General features: G+C 42.6%; 1 protein-coding gene across 1 annotated transcript in view; it reads left to right on the forward strand.

The window, feature by feature from the left end:
- The window catches only part of LOC124742182, a 121,012-nt gene that overhangs the window by 16,590 nt on the left and 87,542 nt on the right, over positions 1-16,880 (forward strand). The window contains exon 2 of the mRNA XM_047248761.1: positions 8,057-8,358. Coding sequence (XP_047104717.1) covers positions 8,087-8,358 — 272 coding nt within the window. The 5' untranslated portion in view covers positions 8,057-8,086. The remainder of the gene's footprint in view (positions 1-8,056; positions 8,359-16,880) is intronic.

Here is a 16,880-nt window from a genome sequence, read left to right on the forward strand (position 1 = left end):
TATCTTCTGAGTAACAAACTGGTCGCTTAGGGAGCGTCTTGAACACACAGGCAGACGGCGAAATATTGCGCGTCGTTCGGACCGTGATAGTAGCAGATTCTCCCAGTATTATTAATTCGCGAAGAAATCACTATGCACTGTATTACTTAACACACTAATAGTTGTATGAAGGCCCAGGGATCCAACACCGAATAAAAGTTCGTAGACGATATTTACCTTCTTTTTCACAAATTACATTTTTTTATTCTTTATAATTGCGATTACAAGTTGTATCTCCCTTGCACTTCAAAATTACTTCTATATGCATACTTACCTGACCTCAAAAAATCACAACGTCCAATCCGCATTCCTTACCTCCAACAATTACAAAAACACATAATGCCTTTTTTTTCACAGAAAAGAGCGTTGTCGTCACAGCAAGGAGCGTTGCCGTCTCAATTACGGCAGCGCATGATCGCTGGTACTCGCAGCGGGAATATTACAATAATATTATATTACGTAGGGGCATTACAGGTTCTGAACAAGTTGTGGATGTCAGGTGAGGCACATTTTGATGTCCCAGGTTATGTGAATAAACAGAACTACCGTTGCTGGTCAAACACAAATTCTAATGACGTTCACGTGCGCCCTTCACACGCTAGTAAAGTGACAGTATGGTGTGTTTTATCACATGGGATTATCGGACCGTATTTTTTCGAAAATGATCAGGGAAACACAATTACTGTCACTGCAGATCGTTACGTGCAGATGTTACGAACTTTCTTTACACCTGCATTGAACGACTTTTCAAACGTTCAAGAGGCCTGGTTTCAACAGGACGGAGCGACATCACACACTGCACGGCAATCGATGGAATATGTGCGAGAATTGTCCGGCAACCGTGTGAGTGATCTCACGATTCGGTAACATTCCCTGGCCCCCTAGATCGCCAGATTTATCCGTTTGTGACTTTTTCTTGTGGGGCTGCCTCAAGGGCAAAGTCTACACGACTCGAACAAGAACTGTGGATGATTAAAAACAGATAATTCGGGATCCAATTCACAGTATCCCAGCTGAGATGTGGCAGTGGTCAATGAGGAATCTCAACAGCAGATTTCACGAATGTATTCGTACAGGAGGACGCCATCAAAAGAACGTAATTTAAAAAAAAAAAATAAACATCAGTGTTTCGCAAATGATACTGATGTGTGAATGTTGCAATGACTCTTGCTTCCAAACATATCGTGTGCCCGCCGCTCTCTCGCTGGTTGTGTAGAACCAGCAGCTGATACACTCCCGTCATATCTCACGGTGAGCGTCGACAACATCGTCGCACGAAACACGTAAGTACACCACTGGCCCCCAATCTAGGTTGTTAGCATATCCTGCAGAAATACATGCTATTGTTGAGTATTTGTCCAATTTTAAAGTCAATTCGATTTCGAATGCAAATGAATTTAGGCAAACTGCAGTTTCAATGTGGTAGATGTTCATAAAAAACCAAACTATGCAGTATACATTACCATGGTTGGCAACACGACGTACTTTCTGCTCGCTCACAGCCAAACTTGTTTCACTGTGCCGCATCCAACGTTCCGTAGTGCTGTTCTTGAGCAACGTGGACGATAAAGTCTTCTACGGTGCAAGTCATGTGCAACAACAACAACCAGTACATAATAAAAGATCACAATCACGATTCAATCCAATTCTCGAACCCGCGACGTATTTATTTCTCTCGATACTATCTCCAAAACGCGTCTTTCCTCTGTAATTTATTCTTGCGATAACAACTGCAATCAGTCTAATGTGATTTATTTCGTTCTTTAGACTTTTAATTCTGGATTAATTTTCTTTCTCGTTTCGTCTGAATTTCGTCAGCTTGCTCCAAAACTGATTAAATGCTGGTAACGTTTTTCCGCGGTATTCTAATACGTTATAGGAGCCTTTATATTTTATGAAGTAATAGCTTTTTCATGAGATGAGAAAACATTTTATTTTCCAAGCACAGATCAAAAACTAACAACTCGTAACCAAGCCGACTACGGCAAAGATAAATGTCTATCAGCTGCAGCTTTCACCCGCTGTTTTCGGCGCAGTGGATAAATGACGTCGCCACATCAGCCCCCCTCCTTTTGAAGCCGGGTGCACCAGGTATGTGGGGAAACTTGCACTTGACTTTTCTACCAGCTCTCGTGAAAACATCTGGTGCAGGCAATGGCTGCTCCTGTTCTGCACTTGCTGCTTCGTTGTCCTCTTCTGAAACCGAGAGCTCGGCGAGACTCTCTGCTGTTTCCTTGGCCTCCACGTTTCAGGGTGATTTTGCAGACCGAGGAAGGAGTGTACCCTCTTCGGTGTAAACAGGTTAAAGCCGCTCAATTGAGACTGTCTCTTCTTTACCATCCTTATCGATTTTGAAGCTGTGGCTTCCTCTTGTGATTACCCTGTATGGTCCAGAGTAAGGCGAAACAAGCGGCGGGCGCACCGTATCATCCCTAAGCCACACGTGGGACGTTGCTTGCAGGTCTTTATGTACAAACACTCTCGGGTCTTCATGTCTGACAGGGTTAGTGGGTTTGATGTTTCTCATTCTAACGCTGAGTTGTCGCGAATTGCGTGCATAGCTCAGGGGCGAACGGCTGTGTAGATGCTGAAACGATAAATTCTCCAGGAACCCTCAATTGCTCGCCATAAACCAATTCTGCGGAAGAGCATTGTAAGTCCTCCTTCACGGCCGTTCTCAATCCGAGTAGGACCAGCGGTAGTGCTTCAGGCCATGACGTGGAACTACACATTAATGCAGCTTTGAGCGTGCGGTGTAGTCGTTCCACCATTCCATTACTAGATGGATGATAGCTTGTGGTGCGTAGGTGGTTGCACCCGCACAGTAGTAAAAGTTCATGGAAAAGTTGGCTTTCAAACTGCCTTCCGCGATCTGTTGTTATGTTTTGCGGAACGTCAAACCTGGAGAACCATGAATGCAACAGTGCTTTTGCAACCGACTCCCCAGAAATGTCTTGTATTACAACTACTTCTGGCCACCTGGTAAAACGATCAATGATTGTGAGCAAATAGCGTTGTTCTGAAGAACATGATAGCGGGCCCACAATGTCCACATGTATATGTGAAAATCTTGCAGATGTCGTCGGGAAGTCAGCAATAGGTGCAAAGACATGTCTGCTGATTTTATTACGCTGGCATGTTGGGCATGCACGCTCCCATGCACGACAATCTTTTTGTATTCCAGGCCACACTACTTTGGGGGAAACTAACTTGACTGTAGCTCGTACTCCTGGATGTGATATGTTATGTAGTGCACTATAAATCTCGCGACGATATTGTTCTGGTATGTAAGGTCGCTCCTTTCCTTTTGCTACATCACACCAAATTCCGTCTGGAACATTTGGGACAGACACACGTCTGAGCTGCAGCGCAGTTCTCTGTTCCTCTATTAGACGGCGCAATAAAGGATCTTCTCGTTGTTTAGACGCTAACTCGGTCCAACGAATTGAATTTAAACTGGCACAATTCCTAGACAGGCAATCTGCGACCAGGTTGTCTTTTCCTGAAATGTGACGCACGCCAGTTGTGAACTGTGCAATGTACTCGACTTGCCTGCACTGACGTGGTGACTTGAGCTCTGTGTCTCGTTGAAATATAGCTACTAACGGCTTGTGATCGGTAAAAATTGCAAAGTGTCTCCCTTCGACAGATGTGCGAAAATGCTTTATGGCTAAGTAAATATCAAGCAACTCATGGTCAATAGCACTCCATTTTTGCTGCTGTCGAGTCAGGTTTTTAGAGAAAAATGCGAGCGGCTGCCATCTGCCATCAACTTCTTGCTGTAGCGCTGCACCCACTGCTGTTTGGCTCGCATCAATCATGAGCGCTAAAGGAGCGCTCAATCTTGGATGTCCCAGTAGTGTTGCCCGAGAAAGACATTTCTTTAAGTCATGGAAAGCTGCTTCAGCATCTGGACTCCATGGAATTTTACGATTTCCTGTTGTATTTTTACCTGCAAGTAACGTTGTGAGTGGCTCTTGGGCGGCAGCTAATTTAGGTAAGTGACGTCTGTAATAGTCGAGCATGCCTAAAAATCTGCGAAGTCCTTTGTAAGTTGTGGGAAGGGGCATCTGTTGTACTGCTTCAACCCGCTCAGGCAAAGGTGACAGGCCTGCTGCTGAAACCAAATATCCCAGGAACTTAACCTCGCGTTTTCCAAACCTGCACTTTGTTTCGTTAATAATTATGCCATACTGTGTCAGACGGCGGAAAAACTGCCGCAGATGTTCGACATGCTGATATGCAGAACCAGAGAATACTAAAATGTCGTCCATATAACAAAATACGAACGGTAATTCTCGAAGCACCTCATGCATGAATCTTTGCCATGTTTGGGCAGCGTTTCTGAGGCCAAATGGCATAAAATTGTACTCAAACAAACCGAATGGTGTGATAACTGCTGTTTTTTTAATGTCAGATGGAGCCATGGGAATCGGGGAAAATGATTTGGTGCAATCAATCACACTAAATATTTTGGCATTGCTAATCGTACTGTTAAAATCAGTCACATTGGGTACTGGGTAGCGGTCGGGAATTGTGCGGGCATTGAGCGCCCTGTAGTCTCCACATACTCCATGAATTGTCTTTTTTACGGACCATGTGAATTGGAGATGCCCACGAACTATCAGACCTACTTAGAATACCTGTTTTTAGAAGTCTGTCGAACTCAGCTCGCGCCGCGAGCAGCTTCTCTGGAGGCAGACGCCGCGGGCGGAAGGCAACGGGTTGACCTCGTGTCGTGCTGATGTGGTGTTGAGTATTGTGTCTGCATTTTCTGGTTGCGTTGACGGGTTCGGTAAGTGCTGGAAAGTCTTGAAGCAGTTTACGAAAAAGTGATTCCTCCGACAGTGCCCTGATATTGCCTGCAGTATACGAATCGTTAAGACTGTCGGCTGTCTTCACACGTGTGCGCCCCGCTTAGTTGCCGATACGACATCGTATCACAATATCCCGACGCGGATGACGCGGTAGAGGAGCCGGAAATCTTCGTGCGGAAAGACACGGGCACATCGCACTGTACTTGAACCGACGCGGAAGACGCAGTAGGCAATATCCCTTCTGTGGGAACTGTCACCAAACGACGGTTAACCAGGTCGGGCATAAGTCGGTAGTTCCGTAAAAAGTCCGCCCCAATTATAGGGCTCGGCACATCAGCAACCACAAAAGTCCATTTTGGATGGAAGTTGGAATTTAGATGTAATGCCAACTGTTTCTCACCATAGGTAGAAATTCTGGAATTGTTTGCCGCAGTCAGCACATGTTGCGTTGTTGTCGTGAGTATATCACCTCTCTTTCTTGGATAAACACTGACTTCTGAACCTGTGTCAATCAGAAACTTCTCACCTGAAGAGAGGTCCAACACGAACAATCGGTGTAATTGGTTGACTGCAGATACTGTGGCGTTTTCACCTCTTTGAATCACGCTATGACTCGGGCGCCTATGTTGTTGTTGACGAACGTTAGCGCCCTTTAACGCCCGCCTTGTAAGTTTGGGTAGCTGCGGGGTTGAATACATTGACGGGCAGTGTTACCGAAGCGTCTGTGGTACCAGCATCATTGATCTATCAAATCCTGTTGGATAGCATTTCTTCGTCTTTTCCAACTGCGACTTCGTAGCTGCTGGTGGAGTGAAGTTACTTGCACGTTGAGTTTTGCCACTTGTGCTGCCAGTTGCTGTATGGTGGGTTCGGTCGATGAGCACTGCTGTTGGGGAGTATTATTGCATGTTCCTGGCTCACTGACGTCAGATTCCATCACACTACACGTTCTTGGGCCTCTATCCTGGCTGTAGTTGAATTCGGAACACGCAGAAACTTCGGTTAAGGTGTTTGCGATGGTGTCTGCCTTTTTTGCTAAGACTTGCAATGGTAAGTCTGTTTCTGCTGCAATGACGGCACGGATGTTGGCAGGAAGTTTACGAAGCCATATTAGACGTAAAGACTCTTCAGGTAGGAGTTCCGGGCCGGCTAATGAACGTAAGGCTTTGAGTACTTGTGACGGAGTCTTGTCGCCCAAATCTTCGTGTGCGAAAATTTTTTGTAGTCGCAAATCTGGTGACAACGTATAATGCTGTATGAGAGCTTCCTTTAGCACAAAGTAATTTTGTTGCAACAAGGTTTCTTCTACTTGCTCTATCACTTCTAAATTTAGATGTGAAACCACTATATTAAATTTGTCAATGTTGTTAGACACCCCACGCTGCCGAAATATGCATTCAGCCTGCGTAAACCAAAGCTGGGGGCGCGTCGGCCAGAACGCGGAAAGCTTAACATTTCCGTGTCGCGCGTAGGTACTCCCATCTTTTGCGTTAACATCTGTCGTTCCGTTTTGTGGCGAATCAAAGGGCGTGGACCGCGATCCTTGGTCGAACAGACTGTAGTCTTCAATCTTGATTCCACTGCACCATGCTTTTGTCTCTGAATTCATTATTCTCGTCGGTACATATATTTTCTTTATGCTTCTGCTACGATTTTTCGGGGTCACCACTATGGGAGCCTTTATATTTTATGAAGTAACAGCTTTTTCATGAGATAACATTTTTTTTCCAAGCACAGATCAAAAACTAACAAGAATATACAACTCGTAACCAAGCCGACTACGGCAAAGATAAATTTATATCAGCTGCAGCTTTCACCCGCTGTTTTTGGCGTAGTGGATAAATGACGTCGCCACATCGTGAACATCGAGCGAATTTCTCATTTGCAACCCAAGCGGCAAATCGTTATAGTTTGTCATAAACAAAATATTGACTTGGGTTCAGAATCAAGTAATGGTTTTCGAAGGAGAACATCTTCCCGTTTGAATGTTACCTTTACTTTAAAAGCAACATAGATGAGTGTATACAGTATCCATATGTATGAGAACTTTTATTACGAACCTGTTCAAATACAATAGAAGTTTTTAAGTTGATAGAATTGAATGTTATTTCCTCGGGCGTTTCACAGAATTGTCAGGTTTTAAGCAGATCATTTGATTGTCGTAGTTTCTAGTACATAGCTTCTCGCGTATCCCTAGCGCTCGCACGACGAGTCTAATGTCACGTGATTGATCGAGAAAGTCAATATTGTATCGAGTGCTTCGGCATATCGATAAATCCCTTTCTCTTTGAACGCAAGCATTGTTTTCTACACACTACCGTTCGGGATCGTTCAAAATACCTTTTTATGAATATGAGACCTCAATGGACAAAGCTTCATCTGTAAATATAAGACGACCCTACATTCATCTATTAAACAATGTAAAAACGTTGACCTGAGCAGCAGTTACTCGATATGCGAATATAAGCGACCCTGTATTTCTCGGACAACCGATCTAGGAAAAACCTCGTCTTATAACCGGATAAATGCGGTATTTGTTTTAGACTTTGGTCGTAAGTTTTGCATATAATGTCATAATGTTGTTAACTGAAACTTCCTGGCAGACTAAAACTGTTTGCTCGATCGGGACTCTAAATTGTGTTTCACGAGCAAGTGCTGTACGTATTGCAGCTTCAAGTCTGTTAATAACTCGTCTCCTATCTTCCATATTCCACATCTATTCTCCTGCATGCTGTGTGCTGTTCCGTTTTTGTTGGTGGTGGCGTAGGTTTTCTGTTTACTGGATCCATGTGGGTTTATTGGCAGTGGCATTTCGTTGAGGGGAACAATCTTCGTGTAAGTTTTTACTGTGTTTAAGTCATTAGTAAGAACAACATTCTCTACCCAAAACCATCTATGATCTAGTGGAGAACGTGTTAATTCGTGATATTTTATTTTGCTATCCTTTTTTCCCTAGTAACGTCACCCGCTTGGTTCTTAAGCCTTGTATCTGTCACATAAATGACGTCAACGCTCTGTCGGCATGGTATCGCACTGTTAACTCGCCACTTACGATTTTCACTTGTAAGAAATGATTTCAAAAAAACTGTCAAGTGATAGTGCAATGAATAACAGCATCAGCTCACTAACATTGTTGCCAGCAGTTGAAATCCACAGATTCGTATGAATCTAGGTTTATAACTCATTTTTTTTTATTTCAGCGCTTGCGAACATATCTGACAGACATCCACATGACAACTCCTTCCACCTCGCCGCGGGCTGAAGGCCCACCCGACAGCAAAATGGCTTCAGGCTGCAATTACAGAGGCAGGCGCCACGTGCCCGCTGAAGGCAGCGTGATGTGGCATACGGGCATCAATGACTTACCAGACGAACTGCTGCTAATGATCTTGTCCCACGTGGCTTTCACCGATCTACTGGATGTGGTACCGAACGTGTGCCGTCGTTGGAAAAAGCTGTCTCAAGATTCCAAGTTGTGGGCTGACAGGGAATTCAATATTGGGTAAGAAACCTACTAATACATAAAACGCGAATTGTTCTGCTTTTAAAAAATATTGTGGGGTGATACCTTTATTTATTATACTGTAACGTTGACGTTGAAAACTTTGCATTTAAACATACTGTCAGGTCAACTCATTGGAGTAATCTGGTTTTAACCGAAAATGTATTCCAGTTTTAGAATACTGTTTTCCTTTTTTTTTGTATTTGTTGGATTGAGAGAGTGTTGGGTAGATGTGGTAGAGGCACTTGGTATGTGTGTATGCTATTAATTCCCCGTTAATCTTTTTCCCTCTGCCAGCTATGAGCCAGTGTGTATAGCAATCTCTTTACCTTTCTATTTTGCTCCTTTAGGTTTGTATGTGAGCGTGTATCTGTTCATTTATCCTCGCCCTCATTTTTATCCCGATGGAGTTTTAGAAAAGTGTGAACGATCTGGTCTGGAGGGACAGTTTAAATTCAGCTCCAGTTCAGCTGGAACGAAACATGCCACTTCTCGCAAAAAAATTACAATCGGAATCGTGTTTTATAGCAACTGAGGTGAGTTCTGCCACGAGCATACGGTATGTGTAAAAAATCTGGGAATACTTAATAAAACTGAACCCACCCATTGCGCCCAGTGACAGAGGCCACCTGTTTGAGGGCTGTGACGTACGAAAAGTACTTTCTGATTGTCACAGTATAGGTGCCTTGGACGAATACGGTATCATCGTCTGGGATGCTCTAATTCCTAACACCTTCAGATATATCGAAAACTCGAAAATATTTGACCGTTGTGGAGAAAAATAGGATTGTCATTGGGGTCATAAATACAATGATGGAAAAAAATCGCAGCACCGAAAATTAATTACTGTAGAGTAATGAAATTTTGGCCGTACATCTGTCTAGGTAACATATTTAACTGATTAACATTTCGAGATCACAGATTAATCTTAGCAAGAGAGAAGCCTTTGCAAATGTGAAATGCCGGTACATTAATAACCGGTGTAACCACCAGAATAATTTCTAACACGCAAACGTGCGTTCGTGGTGTTGTAGAGGTGCCAGATGCCAATTTGTTAGACGGAGTTCCTCGCCTGTTGCACTCGGCTGCTCAACACGGGGGTGGTTAATGCAGTTTGTGGCCGATGCTGGAGTCGTCATCTCGTGACGTCCCGTACGTGCTCGATCGGAGAAAGATGTGGCGATCGAGCAGGCCGAGACGACACGTCGACACTGTGTGGAGCCTGTCGGATTACGACAGCGGTATACGGGCGTGTGTTATCCTTTTGGAAAACACCTTCTGGAATGGTGTTCACGAATGGCAGCACAACAGGTCGAGCACTGAGGCAGAATCAGCTCGATCAGACAACACTTGGCAACACTGAAGTCGCAGGAGGTGGTGGTGGTTTGAGGTAAGTGAAGTGCACGTGAGACAGTGTCTGGCTCTCAGCTGTCCTCGAACTAACCAATTTGTAACAGTTCATCGTGGCATTGTGCTGCTCAAATTGGTGCTGCAGACGCACGTACCGAACACGACGGCCTTCCCCTCGGCAGTGCCACACGGTCGTCTGAAGCGCGGTCTTCTCCCAATTGTACATTCTCTCGACCACCACTGCCAGTGATCAGTGTACAGTGGCTATATTCCTGCCGAGTATTTCTGCAATACCACAGAAGGAACATCCAGTTTCTTGTAGCCGTCTTACACGACCTCACTCAAATTCACCGAGGTGTCGATACATCCTTGTCGTCTTTAAGCCTTTCGTGACTGACGTCAACCCGCCGTGTCCGATCTCGAAGGTACCTAGAGCTCACAACAGTTAGAGTGCGTGTCTGAAGCAAATCTGATTCGCATCCTCACAGTGGCGTCACTGGTGCCACTGCTACGCGACTGGTGTGAAGTCTGGACAGGTGACATCTTTCAGATATACAAACACGCCTTCCAACTTTCATTTATGTAGGACAACTCACACTGGGTGTCGAGATTTTTTTATCCGTCAGTGTATTATGACTCAGTTATTAGCATCCAGATAGGCTATATTTGATTCTGTCTTACTTTCTGCGGTTACTCACTGTAATATGACACTATTTAGCATGCCTGTGGCCTAGTTTTGACTGAAGGAGAAGAAAGTGCACGAAGTAATTTTTAGCCATAATACTGCCTGGTGCACTGAGAAATAAATTCTCTCGGTACCCTCGTGCAGATTTTATTCGTTTACATTACAGCAGTATAGGCTTTTATAATTTCTGATTTTTAAAAAGATATTTAGCCTTGTTTACTATGACCAATTTGTATAAACATTTTACCTGCAATTGTAAGCAAGATCTTTTGTATGGCTTTAGTGTTTGTCATGTTTCTCTTTGTGAATAAATCTGGAAACCTATCACAATCCCATCCACCTGCTGTGGGCTGTGTGTGCTAGCCGTTTCTATTTGTACGTTTCTTTTCTCAGTAGTACATGAAGTGTGAGCAACTGTGGCTGCTATGTATTTACTGCGTGATGCATCTGTGTAGGCTAGAGCCCATTCTAGTAGACGTGGACGGTGCCGCTTATCTGAAAAGGCAATCTGCTGCATATTTATGCAGATGTACGTACTTCTTGTCAGACTGAGCTGGTCATTTGTTTTTGAATACATCTCAGCTATTCTTACGGTAATGTGTTTTATAGGACACCACGCAAGGCCTTGTCAAAAAAATGTGGGCAGCTACCTGCTGGGTCTTTCGTATGTTTTAGGCCCAGTTGCCCGTGTATTTAATATCTTCTGTATCAGTAAGTTATTTTTTATATATTTTTAAATTTTTTGGGCTTTTAATGCATTGACTGTTACTGGCTTTTTTGCTAAATCACAGTCATGCCACTTGTATGCAAGGTTGTATTTTTTCTCATTGATCAATCTGAACATGCCTTGTATAAGGTTAAATGCATCATTGGAGGAGAAATAAAATAAAAAATCCAGTTTTGCAACCAGTACTGTTCGTTCATTTGTATTCAAGATTTCGTAATATTCGAAACTTTCTTTAAATGTACAGAAAAGTAAAATTACGTACTTAAGAAAACACACGAATGTGGTATTCTACGAGTACGACATCCCTGAGTTATTATTGGAATCGTTCAACTCGTACAAACACTTCTTTAACCATTTGTGGGAATCTGAAATGGGGTGACCACATAGGCAATTGGAAGTAAAGCAGATGGTATATTTAATTTCACTGGGAAATTGCAATCAAATTCCAAATAATATTGCTTACATACATCATTCGATCCATCTTAGAGCATTACTCGAGTGTGTGGGACCCAAACCAAATGTGACTAACAGCTGATATTAAACTATACAAAGTAGAATAACATGAACGAACAGATTTTTTCGTGTATTATTTAGAATCCAATTGCTTCAGTATTGCTGTCGATGTATATTCATGATACTGTTGCTTCATATATTGTTATTATTAATATTGTATTGTTAGTAATGATGATGGTGATGATGATGATAATTGTTATTACCACCATCACTATCACCAGAACCACTACCAACGGATGAAAGGATCCAGTGGCAATACACGGGACTCACGCTTGGGACAATGACAATTCAAAACTGTTTCCAGTCATCCATATTCAGGCTTTGCACGATTTCATTAAATCTACTGAGGCAAACGATGAGACAGTTCCTTTGAATGTGCATAGCTAATTTTCTTCCCCATTCTGCTCCTGTACACATCTTCAGAAACCACTCCCCACACCCGGCCATTTCCCTCCTACATTCAGCCGCTCAGTCGGCATCCTGCCGTGCTAGTTAGAGGTTCGTGCTGTACTCCGTTGAGTTACTGTGACAGTTTGAAATTTCAGCGTTAATTGAAAATGCCGCGAAGTGTGAAGTTTCTGACTGCAAAAAACTGTACACCGATAGAAATCTATCGGCAGCTTTGTGAAGTGTATGGGGACAACATAATCACTGAAGGTGGAGTGCGTCAATGGGTCATAATATTTAAAAATGGCCGAACTAACGTTCACGACGAAGAGCGAAGAGGAAGACCCAGCATAGTGACTGCCGAACTTGTCGGAAAATTCGATGCCGCGGTCCGTGAAAACCGTAATTTCACAGTAACGGAACTCTCTATGAGTTTTCCACAAATTTCACGAAGTTTGTTGCATGGAATCATTACCGAAAAGCTTGGTTACCACAAGTTTTTCGCAAGATGGATACCAAAAATCTTGACAGAGATTCACAAAAATCAGCGAATGGCTGCAGCGTTAACGTTTTTGGACGCTTACGAGAAAGATGGCGACTCATTACTCGATCGCATCGTTACTGGTGACGAAACGTGGGTTAAGCGTGTGAACTGTGAGACAAAATTGCGGTGAATGCAGTGGGGGCACACAAATTTCCCCCAAAACCCAAGAAATGCATGCAGACAATGTCGGCAAGGAAGGTGATGGCGACTGTCTTTTGGGACAGAAAAGGTGTGATTTTTGTGGATTTCCTGGAAAGAGGCACTACAGTAAACTCTCAAAGGTATTGCCAAACTCTGCACAACCTCAGAAGAGCAATACGAAACGAGCGCAGGGGAAAGTTGGGCTCAAAGCTCTTGCTGATTCGTGACAACGCCCGGGCCCACACGGCAAATGCCACTCGTGAAGTTCTCGAATCTTTTAAGTGGGAGTTGTTTCCTCATCCGCCGTACGGTCCTGACCTGGCACCGAGCGACTTCCACTTATTCCCAGCAATGAAGAAATGGTTGCCTATGCAGCATTTTGATGACGACGCACAGCTTCGAGAAGAGGTAACCACGTGGTTGAAGCCGCAGGCGGCCGAATTTTACGATGAAGGAATTTCTCAGCTCGTCCATCGCTACGATAAGTGTCTTAATTTAAATGGCAACTATGTAGAAAAGTAGTATTTAAGTGTGGCTTTCATCTGTATATAATAAAAAAGTTTTCCAATACTTTATTTATTTTTAATTCCAAAACGTAATGTACTTTGTGGATAGCCCTCGTACTAAATCATCTGGTAGGGGCCTTCTGATTGACCAGGTTCTCTCCAGTTTTGATCTGTCTCTTGCCAAAGAGAGCTGTCCTAACCATATCATTGTTGCCTGTGGCACTTTTTCAGCTGTCGACCTTGCGCTCTCTTCCCCAAACTGATGGACTTGCTACAGTGATTGCTACGTGACAGTCTTTCTGACAGTGACCACTTTCTAGTGATTTGCCACTTCCTGGTCATTGTCGAATGGTGGCTGATGCTTAATTATCAGTTTTCATCCAATATGTAGGGTGAGTTTATTCATTTGTTTGCAAAGGAAGGCCAATGTTGTTTGCCCCATTTTGTCCGGTCGGCAACACGCTTTGATGACAGAACCGAGGTCCACATCCTGCAGTCTTTCTCAAACGATTTTACAGAGATTGTTTGGTAAAAAACTTGCATTTTTGTGTTAAATATATCTTTTATGTCAGATTCGTGATGATGTGCCCATCATTTCATTGTTGGTCATTGTTATTGTGATATTGCACGAACTTCGAAAAAGTTTGTAATGAAAACTGGGGGTCGCTATGATTTTGTGTGTGGGCCGTACTGCATAATATGTAGCCGTGTATGAAATTTAGCTGACGTATTGAATTTTTCTTTAGACTTTGGTGTAGGTCTTTACTTGTAACCAGTCTGAAAAAAATTGATCTGGTGTAGCACACTCTTTTGCAACCCACAACATTCCTCATATTCTTCAAACAGTTTCAGTTGTTGAAATGTTGTTGGCAAATGATAGCGAACAAAGAGGAGAATATTTTTCCAAATGGTTATTGTGCAAGACTTCATTATCTACCTTGTTATTTCCACTAACTACAGACTTTTTTGACGAAAGAGTGTAATTCTTAAGGGCCATCGATAGCTGGTGAAACGAGATATGCCGTTGGGTTTTGAAACAGCATCAGTGAAGACATTACACATTTATTTTTGTAGTGAGGATGTGCTTTTTCATTAGCTATTGACTTGACTTTACTTTTCTTCAATTCCTCAATTAATATAACTACAGTTTCAGAATTCTCTTGCAGCTGCATGTGCACAGCATGTAAGTGAGGAGAATAAATGTGTAGGTTTTACTCAAAACTTGCAAGACGTGATGCTTCTCTAAAAGTTACAAATGGCTAAAAAGCCTGGTGAAAACCAAATCACTGCTTTTTTTGCATTTTCAGCGGAATTCTTTCTAGACACTAACCAAAGCAGAGGTGACAGTAGATCTTTTTGAATGCTCACTATACAAGTGTGGGCACCGAGAGGCTCCACTTAATACTTACAAAAAATGTGAGTGTAGAATTTTGTTTAGAACAGCACTTCCCTCCACTGCTCGGCATTCCCCGTACAGTACGTGCCTGCAACCCCCATCACTATTGCCCCTCCATCCGTGCCGTGCCGATTGCGCATTTATCAGCCACGTTATTTTGCACGCACTCTACCATTTTGTCCCCTCTGTCGAGAGGGCATCGGCAAAGCCTCGGACACTACCACCCGTGCTATTGGAGCTGTTATTCCCCTCTCCACGAGTCCCCCCTACCTCTGGCTGCTGCTAAAGTGGACCAAAGACACTGCAGTGGCTACTCAGCTGTGAAAGTGTACTGCAACGTCTCTGATGACATTCCATCACGACAAATTATACGATGACGCTTTCGCCGATTGAGAACTCTTCGGGCTCTTCACTCGTCACGTGATGTGACCCCAGATCCTGATTCAATTCGTCATCCGATTATCCAATGCACTTTTCTACTATTCCTAGAAAGTATTTTCCATTCACAATGTTGAGATAATATAGTTAGCCCAACCCTCGAACTAGACAGAATCCTAGCCATTTCTTGAAGGATTATGTAGTTTCCAAAATAAGTTTCTTCTTATGCTCATCTATAATTAATCATACATCACCCAAAATTGCAATTTTGTGGTTTGAAAGCTCACAAGTAAGACCTATGTTGAGCATTAATAACACATGTACTTCCTTCACAAATCATGCCAACTCATATACAATTAAACCTCCTGGATTCAATATATTATGCCCAAACTGAGACTCAGACAGGATAATGGGGATCTCTTTCCTTAAAAACCTTAAAATGTTTCTACCTATGCTTTGGAACTCGGTGCACCTCTAAGGATGGCAGTATGTGTATCTTATGTTTCTGTGTCTGAGCAGATATTTCCTCTCAAAAAGCTGCTACAACCGCCACCCCATCTCGGAAGATGTCTTTCTTTGATAGAATTCGTCACGTGCAAATATAACTTAACAACCCCAAACAATAACTGTACTCTTGCCTATGACATTTTATAATTTTCGGTTGCAAGTATGATTTGTTTGTTGGAAGACGTAGGGGCACACAACTCCTCTGGAGTGGTGTATATTACCACAGTCGAAACGAGGGATTCGTTGCATTGGTATAGCGAGGTGGAATGAAAGCACAAATTGCATTGGCACAGCGAGGTGAAATGAAATCACAAATTGCATTGGCACAGCGAGGTGAAATGAAAGAATAAATTGACCAGATGAGAGTAGGACTTGGACACTGAGGGTTCCATACAGACTTATTTATGTATATGAAACAGTTTATTCATTTATCAATCTAGAATATTAGTGACTTGTGCCTGGTATTGACATTGATACTTGCAAGGTATGAGTCCCAGAGATTCCAAGACTTCCAGGAATGTTTTAATTTCATGTTTGAAATGGCAAAAGAAATATATTTTTCATATAACAAAATTACAAATCCATAATTTTCTTTTTTTTCCCTTTATTTATGCTGTGAAAATATGCTTTTTGCCAACTTTCATAACTCTACGTCAATGAGGAGTACCCTAAATTTTAATGAGCGAGTTTGCGAGTATCAAAATTTGTGATGTAAATAATCTGTAATAATATGTAATAAATAATAAATCTTTGGATTACATTGACTTAGAAGCTTACATTCTTCACACTGCCGAGGGACTGTAGACGTTAAGGTGTGACAAATTTCAACTTGATATGTGTACACATATCTAAGAAAAAGGGATTTTAACAGATTGTGGACAGTCAGTCTGTCTGATAACAAGAGACAAATAAAATGTTTTTCATGTGATATAATTGCAAATTAACAATTTTTGGAGTTTTTTCCTTTGGTTGTGCTGTAAAAACTTGCTTCATGCAAAATTCCATGATTCTGCATCCTATAGGTTTCGATGAGTAAGTTTGTGAGTATCAAATTTGCAACGTAAATGGCCATATCTTTTTATTGCACTGACATAGAAGTTTATTGCTCCAGTGGGTGTGTAGCACACTTTGTACACATGTGACGAATAGTTGTCTTTACGTTGCTGAGGTAAACGTGTATGTGCAAAATCAGAGTTTAATCTTAGTGTTATTAAACAGTGATAAAATAAACTTACATTATATGAGCTAAATCACTGTTTAATTAAACAATAATAAAAGAAAACCTTCCTCCTTGTCATGCTGTTGCCACGTACAAGTGTTACCCCACAGTGATGGCCCACTCGAAGCATTACACGGCACAGTCGGGTCAGGTCCGTGCGACCCACACT

The sequence above is a fragment of the Schistocerca piceifrons genome, unplaced genomic scaffold (genome assembly GCF_021461385.2).
Source record: "Schistocerca piceifrons isolate TAMUIC-IGC-003096 unplaced genomic scaffold, iqSchPice1.1 HiC_scaffold_2171, whole genome shotgun sequence".
Taxonomy (NCBI): domain Eukaryota; kingdom Metazoa; phylum Arthropoda; class Insecta; order Orthoptera; family Acrididae; genus Schistocerca; species Schistocerca piceifrons.